We start from the raw sequence: 27,944 nt of genomic DNA on the forward strand, positions 1-27,944 counted from the left end.
ATGTATCATCAGGAGATGAAAGACGACCTATCGGGTACGAGTATTTGTGTATGTCTATATAAGGTTTGTACTCCGCTGCGGTGGATGTCTGCACAGGAAGCCGTATTGCTGCAATGTCCAGGCATGAACCGCTCAGGATCAGCAAAAACAAAAAGCTCAGCCAAGTGTTTTTTATTATTTAACATTGTTTTAGGAAAAATGTAAAAAAAAAATACATTTCTCAATGAAGCTGATAACCTATTCCATTGACTTCTTGTATTTATTTTGTTAGGATACAAGGTGACACTTTTGCATTTGTTTATTTTTCTTTAAGCAATCAGAAGGGCAGGGAATCTGCAGGATGGAAAAGTAGAAAAATCAGGTTCTTCTGATCTGGAGGACAAAACCCGGCACCACAATGAGGATGTTTGGTATAAATTTACATACAGGGGAAGAGTCATCACAGACGATCACTTTCATATTGGAGCCGCCCCACAAAAAGGCGATGATTCCGAGAGAAGCGAGCGTTCTCGTTATCATCGCTGACGGACCTCGCACTCTCTGCTTGTTCAGTGTCTGTAAGGCCGGGATCATACATGCGAGTAATGCGTAATACCTGGCGCTCGGGAGCGGAGCGTGCGGCTCCATGTATTGCTATGCGCCCACACGCTCCAATCTAATGTTACCCCATTAGTTTTGGGATGTGGTTACTCCTACTGAACTGGATGAAGCTACACAATAATGCACAGATAATGTAAAGTCCATTATTTTTTTTTTTCCATATTTTCAGGAAAACATAAATGTATCATTCTAGGACAAATTTAAAGACAATATTGACCTTTAGTTTTAATTGATTCTCCATGGAATTGACCAAACCCCAGTTTCCAGCAGCATGAGGTGAGATAAATGGAGGCTCAGCCGGGGGCACGCGGGCACAGAAATTTATAATAAGAAGATAAGGGCTCATAAAGTCGCATAAATCCTGCGAAAATATTAATCTACATAACACGATAAGTATTAATACGCTGATACATCACTGGTGACAAACATGGTGACACGTCAACCACTGGAAAAGTTTCCTCCACCAGAAGCAAGACTTGTCCTCTGTTATTATTTTTATCAATGTCATAAATGTATGCTAAGAAACTATTAATCTATAAAGCCGTCACTTGGGAAGAGGGACATGTCACCCCCATATTGAAAATTGAAGCATCGCTTCATCATAAATTGAAGGGAACAAGAGCTAGCACTCTAACACTGCATATGACCCTCGTGAACAGGTAATAGAAGTGGGTTATCTGATGGAGAGCAGACATGAAACATGGTGGTGGCAGCATTATGCTATGGGGGTGTTTTTCAGCTGCAGGGATAGGATGACTAGTTGCCATTGAAGAAAACATGAGTGCGGCCAAGTACAGAGAGATCCTGGATGAGAACCTCTTCCAGAGTGCTCTGAACCTCAGACTTGGCCGAAGGTTCACCTTCCAACAAGACACTGACCCTAAGCACACAGCTAAAATAACAAAGGAGTGGCTTCAGGACAACTCTGTGACCATTCCTGACAGGCCCAGCCAGAGACCTGACCTAAACCCAACTGAGCATCTCTGGAGAGACCTGAAAATGGCTGTCCACCAACGTTCACCATCCAACCTGACGGAACTGGAGAGGATCTGCAAGGAAGAATGGCAGAGGATCCCCAAATCCAGGGGTGAAAAACAACTTGTGGGATCACTCCCAAGAAGACTCATGGCTGTACTAGCTCAAAAGGTGCGTCTACTCAATACTGAGCAAAGGGGCTGAATACTTATCACCATGTAATATTTCAGTTTTTCTTTTTTAATAAATTTGCAAAAATTTCTACATTTCTGTTTTTTTTTTTTCAGACAAGATGGGGTGCAGAGTGTACATTAACGAGAAAAAAAATGACCATTTTTGCGTTTACCAAATGGCTGCAATGAAACAAAGAGTGAAAAATGTAAAGGGGTCTGAATACTTTCCAAACCCACTGTATATATGATGGTGATGGATATCGCAAATCTTTCCTCCACAAACACTAACTGACCCCTGAGTCGGTCCTTCTATATTTCCGTGGTTTCGGTCCTGCCATCTGCCGTGGTTTCGGTCCTGCCATCTGCCGTGGTGTCGGTCCTGCCATCTGCCGTAGTTTCGGTCCTGCCATCTGCCGTGGTTTTTCCCCTTTTTGACTCCTTGTTCCTACATTCCTCAGATTTTCCTCCGGATCGGGTGTCGTCCCTTTTCTTCCCCAAATCTCGCCCCCGTCTCTGTGATTTCCGTGTCCGCACAGTCCTGTGATGTAGGACCAGGAATATCACAGAGCCCGGGCTGGTAACGTCACCGGTGACCCCTATGTAATCTGCCGGGAGAGTACAGTGGTTTTCGGAGGCTGAGATGAAAGCGGGTGGGTGTTAGGTGTGTCAGGCAGAAGTGGTGTCTTCAGATAACATTTGATTTTTGGGATGCTTTGTTGTAGGAGACAGATGAGGAGAGAGGAGCCCCGACTTCATAGAGGAGCATCACAGAGAGGAGCCGCCCGCTGCCGGCACTGATTTGTGCTTCTTTATAAACACGGTGGTCGGGGTACGAAGGAGCTTGTAATGGGCGTCAGGAGCCGGTGGCCCTTGATGGATCTGGTGCTTTCATGTCTGATGCCAACCTGTATGTTCTAGGGGATAATCACCCCCGTCAGGAGGCAGGCGGAGCGCCGCCAGCTGCAGCGATGCCTGACACGTCCTATTCAGCCCTGATAGACGCCAATTTTACTACAAGCCATTGGAGCCTTTCATCCACAGTCTTTTGTTCAGGGTTTTTTTTTTGTATTTTTTATATTTTTGTGATGGGAGACAGGAGAGAATAAGAGGAGATAATGGTCCTCGGAGAATGAGCTGACACTATGGATTAGGCCTGGACCTGTGCGCGCAGACAAACTGCGCGACCTGTTTTCTATCTTTGACTAGGACCAATCATCTGGGGGCCACAAATTCTCGCCTAGAAAAGAATGGTTTTCTGAAAAGGCCATAATCGTCCTCTGCCGCCGACGCCGCTTTATCCACCGGGTCTCCGGGTCTAAATCATCAGCAAAGTGGAAACTCCGAAAAGCTAAAAATCTCCGGGGGAAAACATAACGATCACCGAAGGTGCGGCTGCTGAGACCCCCAGCGATCCCGAGATTGGGAACCACAAAGACGGGACAGAGATGGGCATGCTCTACCTCCGCTCCTTGCATTGTAAATGGGACTGCTGGATGCAGAACTCTGTTATTGCCTTCAATCTCATAGTCAATGAATAGAGTGGAGGCCACACATGCAGTTATTACGGGTCCGATCTCGAGATTGCTAAGGGTTCCTGGTGGTCAGACCCCCAGACTACGGAATCGTAAAGACAGGACACAGATCCGCATTCTTAACTTCCACTCTATTCATTGTCTACAGTATGGTACTGCTGTACACAGGATTTTAGTGCTTTAGTCAATGAATAGAGCTGAGGCCACACATGCCGTTATTACGGGTCCAATCTCAAGATTGCTAAGGGATCTCAGTGATCAGACCACCAGCAATCCTAAGATTGGGACTCCGGACCCCCAAAGATGGTGCATAAGTCCACATACTTAACCTCTGCTCCATTCATTGTCTATGGTACTGCTGAGCACAGCGCTTAGTTATTTCTTTCAGTGGCTTAGTCGAGGAATGAAGCAGAGGCCACATATGCAGTTCTTGGGGTTATAATCTTGAAATTGCTAGGGTTTCCCAGTGATTGAACCACCAGAGATCCCAAGATTGAGGCTCTGGAACCCCAAAGACAGGGCACAGGTCCTCATTCTTGACATTGGCTCCATTCATTGTCTGTGGGACTACTCAGCACAGCGCTCAGTTATTTCCACAATTCCCCCCGTAATTTTTAGGTTCGTCCCCACTATGATCTAATGGCCTCCCTGTCTCCTAAAGGGGTGTCCACCTGTGGGAACAACTTTTTTTACTTAACGTATATGCATGCACTTGAAGATAAAAATTAATTTTGCGTTTCAGTTTCACATTCAACCTCGATTTGTGTTCGGTGGGCAAAAATCAGCCTAGAGGAGCTCAGAAAATGACAGATAAAAGAGACACAAACTCTCCCATAAGAAGGAGCTCACTGACGGATTCTCAGTTTACTCAATCTGCAGCCAGCAATAGACAGTAAAGTGCAGATGCTAGAGAAGAAAAACGGGGGCAAAATTTTTAATAAAATCCAATTACCAAAATTATTTTTTAGCACCAAAAAAAAAAAATTGACAACTCTTCTTAAAAAAGTGATAGGAGATGTTCTTAGAACACTATAAGATTCATAGTATTGGTGGTTCCTGGGCCCGATCACTGCGATATCACTCCTTCTTATCTGGACGGGACCTGTGAACCCGGCCGAGATCTAGCAGAAAATGAGCGATATCAGGAAACGTTCTCCTCGGAGGCCAAGTATAAACTTTAAGCAGCAGAGTGTGTGAGATAAGATGTGCGGAGGCCGCCGGCTGCTCCTGGAATCGATCGCTCCAGTTCCCGGGGTTTGTGCGCGCTCCGTCTAATATCTGCTCAGTATTAGCTGATGCCCTGGTGCATTGCTGCTGTCAGCGGCCGCACTCCTCATCCGCTGCCTGAGCAACTGCGGCGAGGAGCCGACAAGCACAGGAAGCAAGATAAATGGAGGGGTTAATAAATATATTACCCTCCTGCTTCCAATTTCCTCTCTGCTTTACCTGGGTTACATTCTTCCCAGCAGCATCCTCATACAATTTACAGGGAATATTGGGAGAGCGGCGGAGAGAGCGGCGCAGAGAACAGCGGAGAGTGCGGCGCAGAGAGCGGCCGCAGGCGACTTTACCAGCGCAAGAGAAGAGACCACCACCGAAAAGGGCTCCATATAGTGGTCATCCGGGGGTGGTCTTCTCATAGAAGAGACTCTACAATGAGCAATCTGCTCTGGATACAGATGGTGGTCTTTTAGTGAGGTGGGACCAGCATATCTATCTACCCAGTGGTGTACTCAGAAGTTACGGGGGGCCCCTTAGCAAAAGTCCTAATTGGACCATCTTCCCCTCCGCAAAGAAAATATTTGGTGGAAGGACTCGTATTTGGCAGTAATTATAACCTAAGCCCCTAGACTTCTTCACCATTATCACCGCTAGTTGCAACCGCATGGACCAGGGATTGTCCCGCCATGCGCCCGCTCTTCCTTTAACGTGGGCATAACGCTACTCGGATAACACAGGGTGAGGGTAAAACAATGTGGCAATGCTTTATTGAACCACAAAACAGGCAGATAACACATAGGACAGTCCTGGCAAAATACCCCAAGGCGCACATTACAGAGTCTCACCCTTCCACGGTCGCGCCGGATAACAGCAGCTGTTACTTCAGAGCTTCCAGGGTCGGCTTCCCCACCAGTGTCACGTACGTACGTAAAGTATTGAGATGAAATTTTGTTTCTGACCAAATACTTATTTTCCACCATAATATGCAAATAAAATGAAAACAAAACAGACAATGTGATTTTCTGGATTTTTTTTTCTCAGTTTGTCTCCCATAGTTGAGGTCTACCTATGATGTAAATTACAGACGCCTCTCATCTTTTTAAGTGGTGGAACTTGCACTATTGCTGACTGACTAAATACTTTTTTGCCCCACTGTATCTATCTATCTATATATAGTGACATGTGAAAGTTTGGGCACCCCTGATTAAAATTACTGTTATTGTGAACAGTTAAGCAGGTTGTAGATGAAATGATCTCTAAAAGGCCTAAAGTTAAAGATGACACATTTGTTTGTATTTTAGGCAAAAATATATATACATTTTCATTTTTTCTATTTTAATAATTACAAAATGGAAAATGGGATGATGCAAAAGTTTGGGCACCCGTGGAGATTTGTGTGATCAGATAACTTTGACCAAGGTTTCAGACCTTAATTAACCTGTTAGGGTTATGGCTTGTTCACTATCATCGTTAGAAAAGGCCAGGTGATGCAAATTTTCCAGCTTTATAAAAACCCAGCCCCCTCTAACCTTGTGCCAAAAGATAGCAGCTATGGGTTCTTGTAAGCAGCTGCCGAGCACTCTGAAAATGAAAATGGTGGAGACCCACAAAGCAGGAGAAGGCTATAAGAAGATCACAAAGTGTTTTCAAGTTGTCCTTTGTTCAGTTTGAAATGTAATTAAGAAATTGCAGGAACAGTGGAGGTCAAAATAAGGTCTGAAAGACCAAGCAAAATTTCAGTAAGAGTTGCTCATAGGATTGATAGATAGATTGATAGAGATGCTTGACTGCAAAAGACCTTCAGAAAGAATTAGCAGAATTTGGAATTGTGGTACATTGTTCTACTGTTCAGAGACTCCTGCACAAATATGGTCTTATTCATCAGAAGAAAACCTCTCCTGTAGCCTCACCATAAAATTCAGCATCAGAAGTGTGCAAAAGAATATCTATGCAAGCCTGATGCATTTTGGAAACAAGTCGTGTGGGCCGATGAGATTAAAATATACATTTTTGGCCACAATGGTCAATGGCATGTGTGGAGAAAAAAAGGCACAGAATTTCAGGAAAGGAAAATTTTGCCAACTATTAAGCATAGGGGTGGATTAATCATGCTTTGGGGTTGTGTTGCAGTCAATGGCATGGGGAACATTTCAAGGGTAGAGGGAAGAATAGATTAAAAGAAATTTCAACAAATTCTTGATGTAAACATAACACCATCTGTAAAAAAGCTGAAGGTGAAAAGGTGAAGAGGATGTTTTCTACAACTGGATATTGATTGTAAACACACATAAAAATCCACAATACACAACCTCAAATGGCGCAAGCTGAAGGTTTTACAATGGCCCTCACAGTCCCCTGTCCTCTCAACATCATTGAAAATCTGTGGCTAGACCTCAAAATAGCAGAGGATGCAAACAACCCAGGAATTTAGCATAAAGGGCACAAAAAATGGTTCAACACCAAAGGCAGAAAGAAATATCCTTGCGCTCCCCGGCAACATGTTTCAGACCTGCTTGGACCTTTGTCAAGCCACAGACCATGCAGGTCTGAAGCATGTTGCTTGGGAGCGCAGCAGATATTTCTTTTCTCCCTTTTTAATTTTTGTATTGTGGCATTCAACCATTTTTTGTACCATTTTTTGTGCCTTTTATACTACTGGATCAATTATGCAATTCTTTTAAGAAGATTTGAGTGTCAGCTATCGCTTGCACGGCTGCTATTATTGATTAGTCAGTGTGGCACGGAATGGAAGCGTCATCACACAAGTTCCCAATGAGCCTTGAGGAAGTATCTATGGATGCGAAACGATTATTGGCCGTTTGCCACATATTCGTCTCTGTAATGCACTTTATAGTGTTTCTAATTGAAAAGCCTGGCGTTGCCCAGGCATAGTAACTACCTGTGGTTAGTTATAACAAATTGTAATGATTTTCCTCCATCCCATAGTCCTGCACCCATATACCCATCATACATATCCTCCATCCCATAGTCCTGCACCCATATACCCATCATACTTATCCTCCATCCCATAGTCCTGCACCCATATACCCAGCATACATATCCTCCATCCCATAGTCCTGCACCCATATACCCATCATACATATCCTCCATCCCATAGTCCTGCACCCATATTCCCATCATACTTATCCTCCATCCCATAGTCCTGCACCCATATACCCAGCATACATATCCTCCATCCCATAGTCCTGCACCCATATACCCATCATACATATCCTCCATCCCATAGTCCTGCACCCATATACCCAGCATACATATCCTCCATCCCATAGTCCTGCACCCATATACCCATCATACTTATCCTCCATCCCATAGTCCTGCACCCATATACCCAGCATACATATCCTCCATCCCATAGTCCTGCACCCATATACCCATCATACATATCCTCCATCCCATAGTCCTGCACCCATATACCCAGCATACTTATCCTCCATCCCATAGTCCTGCACCCATATACCCAGCATACATATCCTCCATCCCATAGTCCTGCACCCATATTCCCATCATACTTATCCTCCATCCCATAGTCCTGCACCCATATACCCAGCATACATATCCTCCATCCCATAGTCCTGCATCCATATACCCATCATACATATCCTCCATCCCATAGTCCTGCACCCATATACCCATCATACATATCCTCCATCCCATAGTCCTGCATCCATATACCCATCATACATATCCTCCATCCCATAGTCCTGCACCCATATACCCATCATACATATCCTCCATCCCATAGTCCTGCACCCATATACCCATCATACATATCCTGCATCCCATAGTCCTGCACCCATATACCCATCATACATATCCTCCATCCCATAGTCCTGCACCCATATACCCAGCATACATATCCTCCATCCCATAGTCCTGCACCCATATACCCAGCATACATATCCTCCATCCCATAGTCCTGCACCCATATTCCCATCATACTTATCCTCCATCCCATAGTCCTGCACCCATATACCCATCATACATATCCTCCATCCCATAGTCCTGCATCCATATACCCATCATACATATCCTCCATCCCATAGTCCAGTGCCCATATACCCATCATACATATCCTCCATCCCATAGTCCTGCACCCATATACCCATCATACATATCCTCCATCCCATAGTCCTGCACCCATATACCCATCATACTTATCCTCCATCCCATAGTCCTGCACCCATATACCCAGCATACATATCCTCCATCCCATAGTCCTGCACCCATATACCCATCATACATATCCTCCATCCCATAGTCCTGCACCCATATTCCCATCATACTTATCCTCCATCCCATAGTCCTGCACCCATATACCCAGCATACATATCCTCCATCCCATAGTCCTGCACCCATATACCCATCATACATATCCTCCATCCCATAGTCCTGCACCCATATACCCAGCATACATATCCTCCATCCCATAGTCCTGCACCCATATACCCATCATACTTATCCTCCATCCCATAGTCCTGCACCCATATACCCAGCATACATATCCTCCATCCCATAGTCCTGCACCCATATACCCATCATACATATCCTCCATCCCATAGTCCTGCACCCATATACCCAGCATACTTATCCTCCATCCCATAGTCCTGCACCCATATACCCAGCATACATATCCTCCATCCCATAGTCCTGCACCCATATTCCCATCATACTTATCCTCCATCCCATAGTCCTGCACCCATATACCCAGCATACATATCCTCCATCCCATAGTCCTGCATCCATATACCCATCATACATATCCTCCATCCCATAGTCCTGCACCCATATACCCATCATACATATCCTCCATCCCATAGTCCTGCATCCATATACCCATCATACATATCCTCCATCCCATAGTCCTGCACCCATATACCCATCATACATATCCTCCATCCCATAGTCCTGCACCCATATACCCATCATACATATCCTGCATCCCATAGTCCTGCACCCATATACCCATCATACATATCCTCCATCCCATAGTCCTGCACCCATATACCCAGCATACATATCCTCCATCCCATAGTCCTGCACCCATATACCCAGCATACATATCCTCCATCCCATAGTCCTGCACCCATATTCCCATCATACTTATCCTCCATCCCATAGTCCTGCACCCATATACCCATCATACATATCCTCCATCCCATAGTCCTGCATCCATATACCCATCATACATATCCTCCATCCCATAGTCCAGTGCCCATATACCCATCATACATATCCTCCATCCCATAGTCCTGCACCCATATACCCATCATACATATCCTCCATCCCATAGTCCTGCACCCATATACCCAGCATACATATCCTCCATCCCATAGTCCTGCACCCATATACCCATCATACATATCCTCCATCCCATAGTCCTGCATCCATATACCCATCATACATATCCTCCATCCCATAGTCCTGCACCCATATTCCCATCATACTTATCCTCCATCCCATAGTCCCGTGCCCATATACCCATCATACATTCTCCAACCCATTGTCCTGTGCCCATATACCCGTCATACATATCCTCCATCCCATAGTCCTGCACCCATATTCCCATCATACTTATCCTCCATCCCATAGTCCTGTGCCCATATACCCATCATACATCCTCCATCCCATAGTCCTGTGCCCATATACCCATCATACATATCCTCCATCCCATACTCCTGAACCCATATACCCATCATACATCCTCCATCCCATTGTCCTGTGCCCATATACCCGTCATACATATTCTCCATCCCATACTCCTGAACCCATATACCCATCATACTTATCCTCCATCCCATAGTCCCATGCCCATATTCCCATCATACATATCCTCCATCCCATAGTCCTGTGCCCATATACCCGTCATACATATTCTCCATCCCATACTCCTGAACCCATATACCCATCATACATATCCTCCATCCCATTGTCCTGCACCCATATACCCATCATACATATCCTCCATCCTATAGTCCCATGCCCATATACCCATCATACATCCTCCATCCCATTGTCCTGTGCCCATATACTCGTCATACATATTCTCCATCCCATACTCCTGAACCCATATACCCATCATACTTATCCTCCATCCCATAGTCCCATGCCCATATTCCCATCATACATCCTCCAACCCATAGTCCTGTGCCCATATACCCGTCATACATATTCTCCATCCCATAGTCCCATGCCCATATACCCATCATACATATCCTCCATCCCATTGTCCTGCACCCATATACCCATCATACATATCCTCCATCCTATAGTCCCATGCCCATATACCCATCATACATCCTCCATCCCATTGTCCTGTGCCCATATACTCGTCATACATATTCTCCATCCCATACTCCTGAACCCATATACCCATCATACTTATCCTCCATCCCATAGTCCCATGCCCATATTCCCATCATACATCCTCCAACCCATAGTCCTGTGCCCATATACCCGTCATACTTATCCTCCATCCCATAGTCCCATGCCCATATACCCATCATACATCCTCCATCCCATTGTCCTGTGCCCATATACCCGTCATACATATTCTCCATCCCATACTCCTGAACCCATATACCCATCATACATATCCTCCATCCCATTGTCCTGCACCCATATACCCATCATACATATCCTCCATCCTATAGTCCCATGCCCATATACCCATCATACATCCTCCATCCCATTGTCCTGTGCCCATATACCCGTCATACATATTCTCCATCCCATACTCCTGAACCCATATACCCATCATACATATCCTCCATCCCATTGTCCTGCACCCATATACCCATCATACATATCCTCCATCCTATAGTCCCATGCCCATATACCCATCATACATCCTCCATCCCATAGTCCTGTGCCCATATACCCGTCATACATATCCTCCATCCTATAGTCCCGTGCCCATATACCCATCACACATCCTCCATCCCATAGTCCAGTGCCCATATACCCATCATACATATCCTCCATCCTATAGTCCCATGCCCATATACCCATCAGACATCCTCCATCCCATAGTCCAGTGCCCATATACCCATTATGACATTATCTTCGAGATGGCAACCATTCTGACACCATGGTCGCCATGGTAACCTATTATGACCTTGTCACCATGGCAACTTTATGACATAACCGTCGCCATTGCAACCTATTATGACATCATCACCATGGCAATCATTATGAGATCATCGTCAATACACACACACACACATGCACTCAGCTTTATATATACAGTTAGGTCCAGTGAAACTCCTAAACCCTTCATCCAATTTTAATGTGGATACCCTCAAATGAAAGCTGAAAGTCTGAACTTTAACTGCATCTGAATTGTTTTGTTTAAAAGTCATTGTGGTAATGTCTAGAACCAAAATTAGAAAAATGTTGTCTCTGTCCAAATATATATGGACCTAACTGTATAGATATCTGGGATTTAATGGATGAAGTTATTCTTGGTGCACGCCATTCATATACTGTACCTTTATGTGATTGACTGTTCTCTTTAATGAGTGATATAGGTGTAGACTAATACTAATAACGAGCCTCACCAATCAGGGAACCTCAAGGAATGAGTCCTGAATAGCACATAATGGACAGAAGAAGATCCGGAGATATACAGGAGTGCATGTGCGTCAGAGAAATGCAGTCTGTAAGTGTCATATGTAGGACAGATTGCACAGCACAGGCCTCATGCAGATCAGAAACAGCCTACAGCCTTACTGGCAAAGTGGTGGAGCAGGGAGCTGATGGCTCTCTACTTCGCTGCATTTGTTAACAGGGTCCATGTCCGGAGGAGAAGCCTGCATCTTTACCCTAAGCTTCATTACCCCGGGCTTCGTTACTCTGTGCCTCGTTACCCCAAGCTTCATTACCTCGTGCTTCGTTACCCTGTGCCTCGTTACCCCAAGCTTCGTTACCTAGTGCTTCATTACCTCGTGCTTCGTTACCCTGTGCCTCGTTGCCCCAAGCTTCGTTACCTAGTGCTTCATTACCTCGTGCTTCGTTACCCTGTGCCTCGTTGCCCCAAGCTTTGGTACCCTGAGCTTCCTTACCCAGTGCTTTGTTACGCTGAGCTTCATTACTCAGTGCTTCATTACCCCATGCTTCGTTACCCTGTGCTTCGTTACCCTGAGCTTCATTACCCCATTTGTTATGAATGGGTCACCGAGGAGGAAAAAACAAAACAAGCTAAGTCACAGAAAACCAGAGAGGTTGGTAACTATGCAGAGTGCAGATCCCTGATCCTAACCACACAACTAGCAGCAGCCGTGGAGCGCTGCTACGATGAGCCTAGACGCTTCGTCACAGCCGGAGGACTAAATAAGCCTAAAGCAAGAAAAGGGGAAAACTAACTGCCCCACAGCAGACCCCAAAGGAAAGACAGCCCCCCACACATGTATTGACAGTGAAACAAGATGAAAACACAAACCCAGGCAGGAAAATAGGCTGAGCAAACGATGGGGCCTAAACTAACTAGAAAGGATAGGAAAGGAAAGACACTGTCTGCAACCTGCCAAAAACCCTACAAAAAAATGTCCAACACTTCTGACAACAAAATTAACCCTGAGGTCACTAGACTTCTCCCACTATATCAGCACTCTGAAATATTCTGAGACAGAGCAAAAAGAGGCCAGTCTAATAAGGGACAAAAAGCAAATTGGCAAATACAGATAAATAAGAGTGGAAATTCAGCGCTGGGGCTGGCTGACCACACAAAAAACTGAATAGACCAACAAAATCAAATGTGAACATTAGCAGAAAAACTTGAGCAGACTGCAACAGAGCTGAGAACCAAGACCTGACAAGCCAGAAGGAATCACCAGCACCAGAATACGGCGTCGGCTGTCTTAAATCCAGTCTGAGATTCCTGAGGTCCAATCATCATCCTCTTTATCAGGTGGCAGATCTCCACTGATTAAATCAGCCTCACTACCTCCTGTTACCACCAGGGGGAGCCTGGAAGGAGAACTCACAACTGCTAGACCAGAAAATGAATTCATAATACCCATGGTTTGTTACCCTGGGCTTTGTTACCCTCTGCTTCGTTACCCCATGCTTCGTTACTCTGTGCCTCATTACCCAGTGCTTTGTTACCCCGTGCTTTGTTACCCCGTGCTTCGTTGCCCTGAGCTTCGCTACCCTGAGCTTCGTTACCCAATGCTTTGTTACACTGTGCTTAGTTACCCTGTTCCTCGTTACCCTGTGTTTCATTACCCCGTGCTTTGTTACTCTTTCCCTCATTACCTCGGGCTTCTTTACCCCGGGCTTCGTTACACTGAACTTCATTACCCCGGGTTTCGTTACCCTGTGGTTCGTTACTCTGTGCCTTGTTACCCTGTGCTTCATTACCCTGTGCTTCATTACTCTTTGCCTCGTTACCCCGTGCTTCGTTACCCCGTGATTCGTTACTCTGTGCCTCGTTTCCCAGTGCTTTGTTACCCTGTGCCTCGTTACCCTGAGCCTTGTTACCCTGTCCTTCATCTGTGTCTGCAGGGTCGGGGGATTAGATAACTTGGCGGCACGGTAGTCCTGTTCTTACACGGTGTGAGCGGCAGACATTTATTGAGTGTATAATCTTACATTGCGCCATTAATAATGGATTGATGCGGTGCTGATGCTGCTGTGAGATCAGGGCGCTATCTTGTTTATCAGCATCTTATACACTATTAATTGGATTCATAAATACCGCACAGCGAGGGAATTTAGAAGTGATCTCACACATGGATGAAAAGCTTCATGTCACCGATCCGAGACCTTGAGGAATGTGTAGAGAAAGGAAGAAGAACCATCTGAGATACACAATATATTAAAGAAACATGCACAGAGCCTGAGCGCCTGAACCGGGGCGGACATCTGTCTCTACCTGGGTCAGGTGCGCCCTAGGTCGCGGGAAGGTGCTGCCGAGGATCCAGACCTGACAGGAGTGATCATACATGAATAGATCTGGCCGCACAGACTTTTAGCAGGTACAGAACAACAGAACTGACTTTATTTTTTTCCCTTATTTAACCCTTTTATGACCTGGGATCCTCAGTCACAAAGCACACACATCACAGATAGATCACACGCAGCTTACGCTGAACTCGCAGGTGACTTTCCACTCATTATTATCATTATCAGCATTTTGTGCAGTGGCCCCGGCAGGTGAAGGGTTAATGTGACCCAATGACAGCCACTGATAATCACCAGACAGTGTAACTCCGGTGATCTTCATGCTGCTTGACAGATGTCACCGCGCGGCCCTTAATTAAATGATAAGGATTGAGCATGTAGTTTGTTGTCACAGTAAAGAACTGATCATCCAGTGCAGGTGAAGCCACCATGGACAGAAGCTACTGGGGAGAGGCAAGGAGGCAGTACTATCTGTATCTACATCATTTATAGGGAAAGGCAAGGAGGCAGTACTATCTGTATCTACATCATTTATAGGGAAAGGCAAGGAGGCAGTACTATCTGTATCTACATCATTTATAGGGAAAGGCAAGGAGGCAGTACTATCTGTATCTACATCATTTATAGGGAAAGGCAAGGAGGCAGTACTATCTGTATCTACATCATTTATAGGGAAAGGCAAGGAGGCAGTACTATCTGTATCTACATCATTTATAGGGAAAGGCAATGAGGCAGTACTATCTGTATCTACATCATTTATAGGGAAAGGCAAGGAGGCAGTACTATCTGTATCTACATTTATAGGGAAAGGCAAGGAGTCAGTACTATCTGTATCTACATCATTTATAGGGAAAGGCAAGGAGGCAGTACTATCTGTATCTACATCATTTATAGGGAAAGGCAAGGAGGCAGTACTATCTGTATCTACACTATATAGAGGGAAAGGCAAGGAGGCAGTACTATCTGTATCTACATCATTTATAGGGAAAGGCAAGGAGGCAGTACTATCTGTATCTACATCATTTATAGGGAAAGGCAATGAGGCAGTACTATCTGTATCTACATCATTTATAGGGAAAGGCAAGGAGGCAGTACTATCTGTATCTACATCATTTATTGGGAAAGGCAATGAGGCAGTACTATCTGTATCTACATCATTTATAGGGAAAGGCAAGGAGGCAGTACTATCTGTATCTACATCATTTATAGGGAAAGGCAATGAGGCAGTACTATCTGTAGCTACATCATTTATAGGGAAAGGCAAGGAGGCAGTACTATCTGTATCTACATCATTTATAGGGAAAGGCAATGAGGCAGTACTATCTTTATCTACATCATTTATAGGGTAAGGCAAGGAGGCAGTACTATCTGTATCTACATCATTTATAGGGAAAGGCAAGGAGGCAGTACTATCTGTATCTACATCATTTATAGGGAAAGGCAAGGAGGCAGTACTATCTGTATCTACATCATTTATAGGGAAAGGCAAGGAGGCAGTACTATCTGTATCTACATCATTTATAGGGAAAGGCAAGGAGGCAGTACTATCTGTATCTACATCATTTATAGGGAAAGGCAATGAGGCAGTACTATCTGTATCTACATAATTTATTGGGAAAGGCAAGAAGGCAGTACTATCTGTATCTACATCATTTATAGGGAAAGGCAAGGAGGCAGTACTATCTGTATCTACATCATTTATAGGGTAAGGCAAGGAGGCAGTACTATCTGTATCTACATCATTTATTGGGAAAGGCAAGAAGGCAGTACTATCTGTATCTACATCATTTATAGGGAAAGGCAAGGAGGCAGTACTATCTATATCTACATCTATAAGGAGATGCAAGGAGTCAGTACTATCTTTATCTACATCATTTATAGGGAAAGGCAAGAAGGCAGTACTATCTGTATCTACATCTTTTAGATGGAGAGGCAAGGAGGCAGTAATATCTGTATCTACATGATTTAGCGGGAGCGGCAAGGAGGCAGTACTATCTGTATCTACATAATTTATAAGGAGAGGCATAGAGGCAGTACTATCTGCATCTACATTATTTATAGGGAGAGGCAAGGAGACAGTACTATCTGTATCTAAACCATTTAGAGGGAGGAGCAAGGAGGCAGTACTATCTATATCTACATCATGTATAAGGAGATGCAAGGAGTCAGTACTATCTTTATCTACATCATTTAAATTAGGAGAGGCAAGGAAGCAGTACTATCTGTATGTATATCATTTATTGGGAGAGGCAAGGAGGTAGTATTATCTGTATCTACATCATTTAGAGGAGAGGCAATTAGGCAGTGCTATCTGTATCTTCATAAATTATAGGTTGAGGCTAGGAGACAGTACTAACTGTATCGACATCATTTAGAGGAAGAGGCAAGGAGGCAATATTATCTGTATCTAAATAATTTAGAGGGATAGGTAAGGAGGCAGTACTATCTGTATCTGCGTTAATTATAAGATGAGGCAAGGAAACAGTACTATCTGTATCTACATCATTTATAGGGAGAGGCAAGGAGGCAGTACTATCTGTATCTACATCATTTATAGGGAGAGGCAAGGAGGCAGTACTATCTGTATTTATGTCAATTACAGAAAGACGATGAAGAAGTATTATCAGTACCAACATCATATAGAAGAACAGACAGGAAAGCAGTACTATCTGTGCCTACATCAGTTTAAAAAGACAAACAGGGAGACAATGCTTTCTGTACCTACAGGATATCAATTACTAGAAGAGACAGATAGGCAGTACTATCTGTACCTATATCAGATACATGAGGAGACAGGAAGGCAGTACTATCTGTACCTACATAATTTATGAAAAGATAAGAAAGGAATCAGTACAATCTACCTTCTGTATATCATTTACAGGGAGGGAGAAAAAACAAGAAGTCAGCACACTCTGAACCTATCCTGTTTATATGGAGTGACAGGGAGGCAGTACTATCTGTAGCTATCTTTTTTAAAGGGAAAGGCAGAGAACCAGCATAATCTGTACCTTTTCTTTATTTACGGGGAGAGGCAGGAAGCAGTACTATCTGTTTCTTTTCTTTATTTATAGGGAGAGGCAGTACTATCTGTGCCTTTTCTTTATTTACAGGGAAAGGCAGTACTATCTGTGCCTTTTCTTTATTTATAGGGAGAGGCAGTACTATCTGTGCCTTTTCTTTATTTACAGGGAAAGGCAGGGAGACAGTACTCTCTGTACCTTTTCTATGCCTTTTCTTTATTTAGAGGGACAGGCAGGCAGTACTATCTGTTTCTTTTCTTTATTTACAGGGAGAGGCAGTACTATCTGTGCCTTTTCTTTATTTATAGGGAGAGGCAGTACTATCTGTGCCTTTTCTTTATTTACAGGGAAAGGCAGGGAGACAGTACTCTCTGTACCTTTTCTGTGCCTTTTCTTTATTTAGAGGGACAGGCAGGCAGTACTATCTGTTTCTTTTCTTTATTTACAGGGAGAGGCAGTACTATCTGTGCCTTTTCTTTATTTATAGGGAGAGGCAGTACTATCTGTGCCTTTTCTTTATTTACAGGGAAAGGCAGGGAGACAGTACTATCGGTACCACACTCTGAACCTATCCTGTTTATATGGAGTGACAGGGAGGCAGTACTATCTGTAGCTATCTTTTTTAAAGGGAAAGGCAGAGAAACAGCATAATCTGTACCAATCATAATTTACAGAGAGGGAGTGGTGTCTGTACCAATTTTATTTACAGAGAGTCACAGAGGCAGTGCTACTTGCACTAATATTGTTTACTGGCAGTCAAACCTGTACCTTTTTATTAAATTTAAGGAAGAGACAGAGAGACAGTACTATCTGTACCTTATCTTTACTGGAACTAGCAGAGAGCTATGTGAACCAATCTTATTTATAGAGAGGCAGTGCTATCTATACCAATCTTATTTACAGGAAGAGTCAGCAAGGCAGTACTATCTTTACCTTTTCTTTATTTACAGGGAGAGGCAGTACTATCTGTTTCTCTTCTTTATTTACAGGGAGAGGCAGGGAGGCAGTACTATCTGTGCCTTTTCTTTATTTACAGGGAAAGGCAGGGGGACAGTACTCTCTGTACCTTTTCTTTATTTACAGGGAGAGGCAGGCAGGCAGTACTATCTGTTTCTTTTCTTTATTTACAGGGAGAGGCAGTACTATCTGTACCTTTTCTTTATTTACAGGGAGACGCAGCCAGGCAGAACTATCTGTACCTTTTCTTTATTTACAGGGAGAGGCAGGGAGGCAGTACTATCTGTTTCTTTTCTTTATTTACCGGGAGAGGCAGTACTATCTGTGCCTTTTCTTTATTTACAGGGAGAGGCAGGGAAGCAGTACTATCTATGCCTTTTCTTTATTTAGAGGGACAGACAGGCAGGCAGTACTATCTGTTTCTTTTCTTTATGTACAGGGAGAGGCAGTACTATCTGTGCCTTTTCTTTATTTACAGGGAAAGGCAGGGAGACAGTACTCTCTGTACCTTTTCTGTGCCTTTTCTTTATTTACAGGGAGAGGCAGGCAGGCAGTACTATCTGTGCCTTTTCTTTATTTAGAGGGAGAGGCAGTACTATCTGTGCCTTTTCTTTATTTACAGGGAAAGGCAGGGGGACAGTACTCTCTGTACCTTTTCTGTGCCTTTTCTTTATTTAGAGGGACAGACAGGCTGGCAGTACTATCTGTTTCTTTTCTTTATTTAGAGGGAGAGGCAGTACTATCTGTACCTTTTCTTTATTTACAGGGAGACGCAGCCAGGCAGTACTATCTGTACCTTTTCTTTATTTACAGGGAGACGCAGCCAGGCAGTACTATCTGTACCTTTTCTTTACTTACAGGGAGAGGCAGTACTTTCTGTACCTTTTCTTAATTTAGAGGGACAGACAGGCAGGCAGTACTATCTGTGTGTTTTCTTTATTTACAGGGAGAGGCAGGCAGGCAGTACTATCTGTGCCTTTTCTTTATTTACAGGGAGAGGCAGGGAAGCAGTACTATCTATGCCTTTTCTTTATTTAGAGGGACAGACAGGCAGGCAGTACTATCTGTTTCTTTTCTTTATGTACAGGGAGAGGCAGTACTAACTGTGCCTTTTCTTTATTTAGAGGGACAGGCAGGCAGTACTATCTGTTTCTTTTATTTACCGGGAGAGGCAGTACTATCTGTACCTTTTCTTTATTTACCGGGAGAGACAGGCAGGCAGTACTATCTTTTTCTTTTCTTTATTTACCGGGAGAGACAGTATTCTCTGCACCTAATTTAGGGGTGATGCAGAGCGGCAGTATTACTAGCACTATCACTAACTCTATCAAACTCGTCGGACCTGCCGCAGTACAGTCTGTACATTTTAGGTAGAAAGAGTTAAGGCTGATGCTACTTGGTCGGCTCGTCAGTGTTCAGGCGTGACCCGATGTGCGCTAAAGAATAATGCTGAAATAACGAATTACGTTTTTTACTTGTGGCCATGTTCATTATAGAAATTGCGTTAATCAAGTGAGTATTGTGACATCGCATCTGACACCTAGGAACATCATGCGCACAAATGTAAATTTTAACCTCCAGTTATGAAACGCATGACCTAAATCATGAGGAAGGAGCCGGGAGACCGGAGGACTCGTGGTGTGTATTTAGCTGCTTTCTGCAGTTTATATTCAGGGATATGAAAATCTGCTGAAGCCTGACCATTTTCTTGGCTTGGTTCGCCAATGGCGTAACTATGTCATACATTTAGCTTTTGTAAATGCGCGGTGCATGAGCAGAACAGAGAGAGATGAGAAAAGTAGTTGTATGAAAGCCTCCTCCTAGTGCTCACCACTGGCGAGACCATCACAGCCATTATGGGGTATATGAAAGAAATAAGCATCAAGGGGGTATATAACAAATGCAATATAGGCAACACATTGCCGTAGGGTCACGTAAGTATGGGGGAAGCTCAAACATTGTGGAGGCACTAAGCACAAAGGAAGTGATTACAACTTTTGTGGAGACCATCAATGGAGGCAGCTCACATTAGATCAATGGTCTCGGTATTTTCAGACAAGTTGACCTCATTCCATAGGTAATTTAATAAATAGCCAATCTGTAAATCACATCATATATAAATTATATTGTTGTACCCCTGGACAATCTCTCCATATTGCCGGCTACTAAGTGTCTTTCATCGGTGAAAGCTGCCTGTTGCGAAGTGTAATCTGTCTCTAGCAGCAGAGAAGATGTCCCTCTACAGGAAGGTGGGGAAGGTCTTTGTTCCTTTATAGCAGGGGTGGGGAATGTTTTTTCTGCCAAGGGCCATTTGGATATTTATACCATACTTCGGGGGCCGTACAAACTCCGCCCACAAAGTACATCCTGACTCTGACACTGGAGTCAGGACGTAATCTTTCATTGCATGCCCTTCAGTGTTCAGTAGTGAACACTGTGTATGTGCTAACAGAGTAAGAACAAATTAATGAACTGGTTGCAATCAAAATACAGCTCCCTGCCCAAGAATTAATTCCCTGAGAATCTGCTCGAGGGCCGGATAAAAGGTCATCGAGGGCCGTAAATGGCCCTGGGGCCTGAGGTTCCCAACCCCCTGCATTTTAGGAAGTGGGGATGGGTATTTATCTCTCTATAGGAAGTAGGAGTGGGTTTTTGTATTTCTCTTGGAAGTGGATGTGGGTTGTTGTCTTTCTACAGGAAGTGGGGGAAGGCTTTGTCTCTGAACAATAAGCAGGGGCGGGTCTTTGTCTCTCTACAGGGATTGGAGCAGGTATTTATCTTGCTACAAGAAGTGGGAGCAGGACTTCGTCTCTCTACAGGAACAGTGGCATGTCTTTGTCGCGCTACAGGAAGTGGGGACAGGTCTTCATCTCTCTACAGGAAGTGAGGACAGGTCTTCATCTCTCTACAAGAAGTGAGGACAGGTCTTCATCTCTCTACAGGAAGTGGGGACAGGTCTTCATCTCTCTACAGGAAGTGAGGACAGGTCTTTATCTCTCTACAGGAAGTGAGGACAGGTCTTCATCTCTCTACAGGAAGTGGGGACAGGTCTTCATCTCTCTACAGGAAGTGAGGACAGGTCTTCATCTCTCTACAGGAAGTGAGGACAGGTCTTCATCTCTCTACAGGAAGTGGGGACAGGTCTTCATCTCTCTACAGGAAGTGAGGACAGGTCTTCATCTCTCTACAGGAAGTGGGGACAGGTCTTCATCTCTCTACAGGGATTGGGGCAGGTCTTTGTCGCACTCCAGGAAGTGGGGGTGGATCTTCGTCTCTCTACAGGGATTGAGGCAGGTCTTTGTCGTTCTACAGGAATCGGGGTGGATCTTCATCTCTCTACAGGGTTTAAGGCAGGTCTTTGTCTCTCTACAGGAATTGGGGGTGAATATTCGTCTCTCTACAGGGATTGAGGCAGGTCTTTGTCGCTCTCCAGGAAGTGGGGGTGGATCTTTGTCTCTCTAAAGGGATTGAGGAAGGTCTTTGTCACTCTACAGGAATCGGGGTGGATCTTTGGCTCTCTACAGTGATTGAGGCAGGTCTTTGTCGCTCTACAGGAATCAGGGGTGGATCTTCGTCTCTCTACAGGGATTGAGGCAGGTCTTTGTTGCTCTACAGGAATCGGGGGTCGATCTTCGTCTCTCTACAGGGATTGAGGCTGGTCTGTTATGATTGGGTCACCGAGGAGGAAAACAAAACCAAGCCAAGTCACAGAAAACCAGAGAGGTTGGTAACTACACGGATTGCAGACCCCTGATCCCAACCACACAACTAACAGCAGCCGTGGACCGTACCTACGATGATTCTAGACACCTCGTCAGAACCAGAGGACTAAATAAGCCTAAAGCAAGAAAAGGGGAAATCTAACTGCCCCAGAGCAGACCCCAAAGGAATAGACAGCCCCCACACATGTATTGACGGTGAAACAAGATGAAAGCACAAACACAGGTAGGAAAATAGGCTGAGCAAACGATGAGGCCCACACTAACTAGAAAGGACAGGAAAGGAAAGATACTGTCTGCAATCACGCCAAAAACCCTACAAAAATAATGTCCAACACTTCTGCAAAAAAAACCCTGAAGTCACTAGACTTCACCCACTACATCAGCACTCTGGCATATTCTGAGAACAGAGCAAAAAGAGGCCAATCTAATAAGGGACAAACAGCAAACTGGCACATACAGTAACATAAGAGTGGAAATTCAGCACAGCCCCAGCCAGGGCTGGCTGACCAGACAAAACTGAATAGACAAAACAAAATCAAATGTGAACATTAGCAGAGAAAACTTAGCTTGAGAAGGCAGAAACTGAGCTGGAAACCAAGACCTCAGGAGGCAGGAAAAAAATCACCAGCATGGGAATAGGGAGTCAGCTGTCTTAAATCCAGTCTGAGACTCCAGATGTCCAATCGTCATCCTCATTATCAGATGGCAGGTTTCTGTTAATTAGATCAACTTCATTACCTCCTGCCACCACCATAGGGAGCCTGGAAAGAGAACTCACAATCCTCTGTCAGCACAAACAGTTCCCTCACCAGAAACCAGAGGCAGACCAGAAAATGAGTTCACAACTACAGGAATCGGGGTGGATCTTCGTCTCTCTAAAAGGATTGAGGCAGGTCTTTGTCACTGTACAGGGATTGAGGCAGGTCTTTGTCGCTGTACAGGAAGTGGGGGTGGGTCTTTATCTTGCTACAAGAAGGAGTCTGTCTCCATGCTCCTGCTCTTCTGTCTGTTACTCCGAATACAGGCATATCAGTGAATTGAGAATTTAGTTACATAGGTTGAAAAAAGATCACGGTCCATCAAGTTCAACCTTTCTCAACCAATTGCTCATTTTGTCACTAAATTAACTACAACCCGCAATGTTATGTTACTGAAGATATCAGGCCTTTTTTAGAAGCTGTTATAGTGTCTGCCATTACTAATGCTTGTGGTCAGCATTCCACATTCTGATTGCTCTAACTATAAAGAACCCTTTCCTGTTTAGCTGATGGGATCTCCTTTCTTCCACCCATAATGAATGCCCCCTCATGAAGGAATAAGTTATGTTCCCATCCTATGCACTGACCACACATATAGTTATACATGTAAATGAGATCTCCTCTGAGTCGACTTTTTTCTAAGCTAAACAAGCCCAACTTTTCCAACCTCTCCTCATATGGGAGGTCTCCATCCCTTGTAATTAATAATCTTGTTGCCACCTTTGAACTGACTGTAATTTCTGAATGTCCTTTTCTAAATGTAGAGAACAAAACTGGATCTCATCTACTAGATGTGGCCTTACCAGTGATTTATAGAGGAGTAACAATACATTGGGATCATGGGATTTTATCTCTTTTTATACACTCTAAAATCTTGTTTGCTTTTGCGGCTGCTGCCTGACATTGAGTACTGCTGCTCAGCTTACTTGTAACCAGAATATCCAAGTCCTTCTTCTGTTCTGTAGTGTTGAGTATTCTCCCATCCATTGTAGTGTTTGTCTATTCAGTCATTTTATGCAGATCGTTCTGTAATATTGTAATGTCAAGGTCAGATTTAGTATCCTACAAAGTTTGGTGTCGTCAGCAAAGAATAAAGGCCCCTTTACATTTAGCGATGCACCAGCGATCCCGACCACGACACGACCCGGTCAGGATCGCTGGTGCATCGCTAAGTGGTCGCTAGTGAGCTGCCACACAGGCAGATCTCACAGCGATGCAGCAGCGGTCGGCGGTCGTTACTTACCTTTCAGCCGCGGCGATCCTGACGTCCTCCCGCCCGCGTCCACGCCTCGCTCGTCGGCGCCAGCCGGAAGCTGACGACGAGAAATGGAGCTGCGCGATCAGCGATAACCAGCGGGGGAGCCGGTTGGAGGTATCACACATGGCGATATCGCTGCTGCGTCACAAGATCGGTGACGCTTTAGCGATATCGCTATGTGTAAAGGCCCCTTAAGACTGACACTTTACTCTCAATCCCTTCACAAGTTCATCAATAATCAGGTTAAAAAGAATCGGTCCTAGCACAGATGCCTGCAATCCCCACTGCTCCCAGTACAGATCCCTACAGTCCCCACTGCTCCCAGTACAGATACCTGTGGTCCCCACTGTTCCCGGAACAGATCCCTGCAGTACCCCACTGCTCCCAGTACAGATCACTTCAATCTCCCCTGCCCCCAGGAACAGATCCCTATGGTCCCCACTGCTCCCAGTACAGATCCCTGTGATCCCCAATGCTCCCAGGACAGATCCCTGCGTTCCCCACTGCTCCCAGTACAGATCCCTGTGGTCCCCACTGCTCCCAGGACAGATCCCTACGGTCCCCACTGCTCCCAGTACAGATCCCTGCGATCCCCACTGCTCCCAGGACAGATCCCTGTGATCCCCACTGCTCCCAGGACAGAACCCTGCGGTCCCCACTGCTCCCAGGACAGAACCCTGCGGTCCCCACTGCTCCCAGTACAGATCCCTGCGATCCCCACTGCTCCCAGGACAGATCCCTGCGATCCCCACTGCTCCCAGGACAGATCCCTGCAGTACCCCACTGCTCCCGTTACAGATCCTTGCAGTACTCCACTGCTCCCAGGACAGAACCCTGCAGTCCCCACTGCTCCCAGTACAGATCTGTGCAATCCCCACTGCTCCCAGTACAGATCCCTGCGATCCCCACTGCTCCCAGTACAGATCCCTACAGTTCCCACTGCTCCCAGTACAGATCCCTGCGATCCCCACTGCTCCCGTTACAGATCCTTGCAGCCCCACTGCTCCTAGTGCAGATCCCTGCGATGCCCACTGGTCCCAGTACAGATCCCTGCGATCCCCACAGATCCCTGTGGTCCCCACTGCTCCCGGTACAGATCCCTGTGGTGCCACACTGCTCCCAGTACAGATCCCTGCGGTCCCCACTGCTCCCAGTACAGATCCCTGCGGTCCCCACTGCTCCCAGTACAGATCCCTGCAGTACTCCACTGCTCCCAGTACAGATCTCTGGGGTCCCCACTGCTCCAAGTACAGATCCCTGCGGTACCCCACTGCTCCCAGTACAGATCTGTGCGATCCCCACTGCTCCCAGTACAGATCCCTGCGATCCCCACTGCTCCCAGTACAGATCCCTGCGATCCCCACTGATCCCGGTACAGATCCCTGCGGTACCCCACTGCTCCCAGTACAGATCCCTGAGGTCCCCACTGCTCCCAGTACAGATCCCTGCAGTACTCCACTGCTCCCAGTACAGATCCCTGCAGTACCCCACTGCTCCCAGTACAGATCTCTGTGGTCCCCACTGCTCCCAGTACAGATCCCTGCGGTACCCCACTGCTCCCAGTACAGATCTGTGCGATCCCCACTGCTCCCAGTACAGATCCCTGCGATCCCCACTGCTCCCAGTACAGATCCCTACAGTCCCCACTGCTCCTAGTGCAGATCCCTGCGATCCCCACTGCTCCTGTTACAGATCCTTGCAGCCCCACTGCTCCTAGTGCAGATCCCTGCGATGCCCACTGGTCCCAGTACAGATCCCTGCGATCCCCACAGATCCCTGTGGTCCACACTGCTCCCGGTACAGATCCCTGCGGTGCCACACTGCTCCCAGTACAGATCCCTGCGGTACCCCACTGCTCCCAGTACAGATCCCTGCGGTACCCCACTGCTCCCAGTACAGATCACTGTGGTCCCCACTGCTCCCGGTACAGATCCCTGCGGTACCCCACTGCTCCCAGTACAGATCCCTGCGGTACCCCACTGCTCCCAGTACAGATCACTGTGGTCCCCACTGCTCCCGGTACAGATCCCTGCAGTACCCCACTGCTCCCAGTACAGATCCCTGCAGTACCCCACTGCTCCCAGTACAGATCCCTGCAGTACCCCACTGCTCCCAGTACAGATCCCTGCGGTACCCTACTGCTCCCAGTACAGATCACTGTGGTCCTCACTGCTCCCAGTACAGATCCCTGCTGTTTATAACATTTGGGGGATTTATTTTAATCTCGTTGGCGATTTGCTTCTCGGTAGATAACTTTGCAGCTTGATTTCTTTTCTACATTTCTTGCTTAGCTCTTCTAACTCTCCCTCTGCTCTGTCTGTGTTCTCAGCCCTTTGTTTTTGTCTTATTTGTACTTTCCTGATCATCCATAATGGTTTATTCTCATTTCTGGACTTTTTACTATCAGAGGGTATAAGTTTTCTGCAGGATTCTCGTAGTATTTCCTTAAACATGCCCCATTTATGGTCGATATCCCCAGTTACCATGACACGGTCCCCTCTATACAATTAAGCTATTCTCTTAATTTGTTGAAATCAGCTTTCTTAAAGTTCCCGGTTTTGGCAATTCCCCTTTTGAATATTTGATTGAAGCTTACCATGTTATGGTCACTGCTTCCCAAACGCTCCCTGACCTGTAGATCTAAGACTGTATCTGGTCTGTAAGCTCCTGAGCAATGCATGCTAAAAGATTAGGGAAAGGAAGTCACAGTACCTATAGTGCTGGCAGAATGCAGATGAAAAAAATGGTGAAATGTCCACTGAAAAGAGCAAGACAGTTCCTGGACATATTAGTCTGGTTTGTGCACCAAAATCAGTTTTACCTTGTGGGGAATGAGAGGGCCAGTATAATGCCATTGATGGTCGTGTACGCCCAGTGAGGGAGGAGCAGCCGATATTTCTTAGAGGGACGCTCTAAAATATAATGGTATCCTTTTATTTTCTTAAATAATCATCCATATATCTCAGTGCGGCACATCACTGTCGCCATAAAAATCCTCCAAGGCAGGAAATTAAAGAACAGAAAAACATACGGCTCATCAGCTCCACGACTGCCACCGCTGGGGGGGAAATGCTGATGTGATGTGTGTTTATCATAAGTAAATAAGCTTTTATTGATCTATTATGTATGCAGCGGGGGCTGCGGAGACGTTCGTCAGGAGCTGCCTCGTTTCTTTGGTTTAGAGATCCTGAGCGGCATCATCAATGGATTCCTGCGGCTCAGACATCTCCAGACTCCCAAAGTCACCTTCTGTATTTATACATGGGGGGCTCTGGTGGTATTAGAGTGGGGCTATTTCTGGACGTGGGTTACACCTCATGGTCGGAAAGTTCGGATTCCGTAGAAGTGCGGTCAGATGCTCCTTCTCTCCGAAAAGTGGAAAACGTATTGATTGGTTTCCTCATTGTACGTCTAAAGTTGAGCGGCGAATGTTGATCTTCAAGATCTTTATGTATCTGGAATTAGAAAAATGGCTAAAAGTTCCTGAGACGCCAATGATTCCATCCTCACCTCTAATTTCTCAAGATACAAACGCTAAACATGATCATTGACATGCTAAAAAAATAATAAAATAAAGCGTAATCCTCATGACAACCACTAGGGGGGCACATATAGACACATAGAGCATAAACGTCTCCCGACAGAGTATCATAAGATTATGGGTTGTTTTGTTTTTTTTTACCAAAGCTCTCAACAGTCATCTTGGGATATGTAGAGCCAAGTGCAAAGGTGATAAATAAAATCAGCTTCATAGTAGGATTAATAATGCCATGTCCGCTGTGGTCTTGAAGGGGTTGTCCACTGCTT

At 45.4% G+C, this 27,944-nt stretch overlaps 2 protein-coding genes across 3 annotated transcripts in view; both read left to right on the forward strand.

The window, feature by feature from the left end:
* Positions 1-27,826, forward strand: LOC141098792 (uncharacterized). Its single transcript, XM_073586777.1, has 3 exons — positions 1-34; positions 24,775-25,878; positions 25,910-27,826. Exons 1-2 carry the CDS (start codon positions 1-3, stop codon positions 25,791-25,793), a joined length of 1,053 nt encoding a protein of 350 aa, XP_073442878.1. The 3' UTR covers positions 25,794-25,878; positions 25,910-27,826.
* Positions 1-27,944, forward strand: part of GFRA4 (GDNF family receptor alpha 4) — a 575,713-nt gene that overhangs the window by 256,131 nt on the left and 291,638 nt on the right. The window lies entirely within an intron of this gene.

This window comes from Dendrobates tinctorius, unplaced genomic scaffold (genome assembly GCF_039654945.1).
Source record: "Dendrobates tinctorius isolate UK_male_01 unplaced genomic scaffold, ASM3965494v1 ptg000095l, whole genome shotgun sequence".
Classification (NCBI taxonomy): Eukaryota; Metazoa; Chordata; class Amphibia; order Anura; family Dendrobatidae; genus Dendrobates; species Dendrobates tinctorius.

Bases quoted from the DNA above. Each gene is read 5' to 3' on its own strand.
- LOC141098792 (XM_073586777.1), top strand. From the start codon at position 1: ATGTATCATCAGGAGATGAAAGACGACCTATCGG. The intron at 35-24,774 runs GTACGAGTATTT...CACTGCTCCCAG, and splicing joins GATGAAAGACGACCTATCGG to GACAGAACCCTGCGGTCCCC.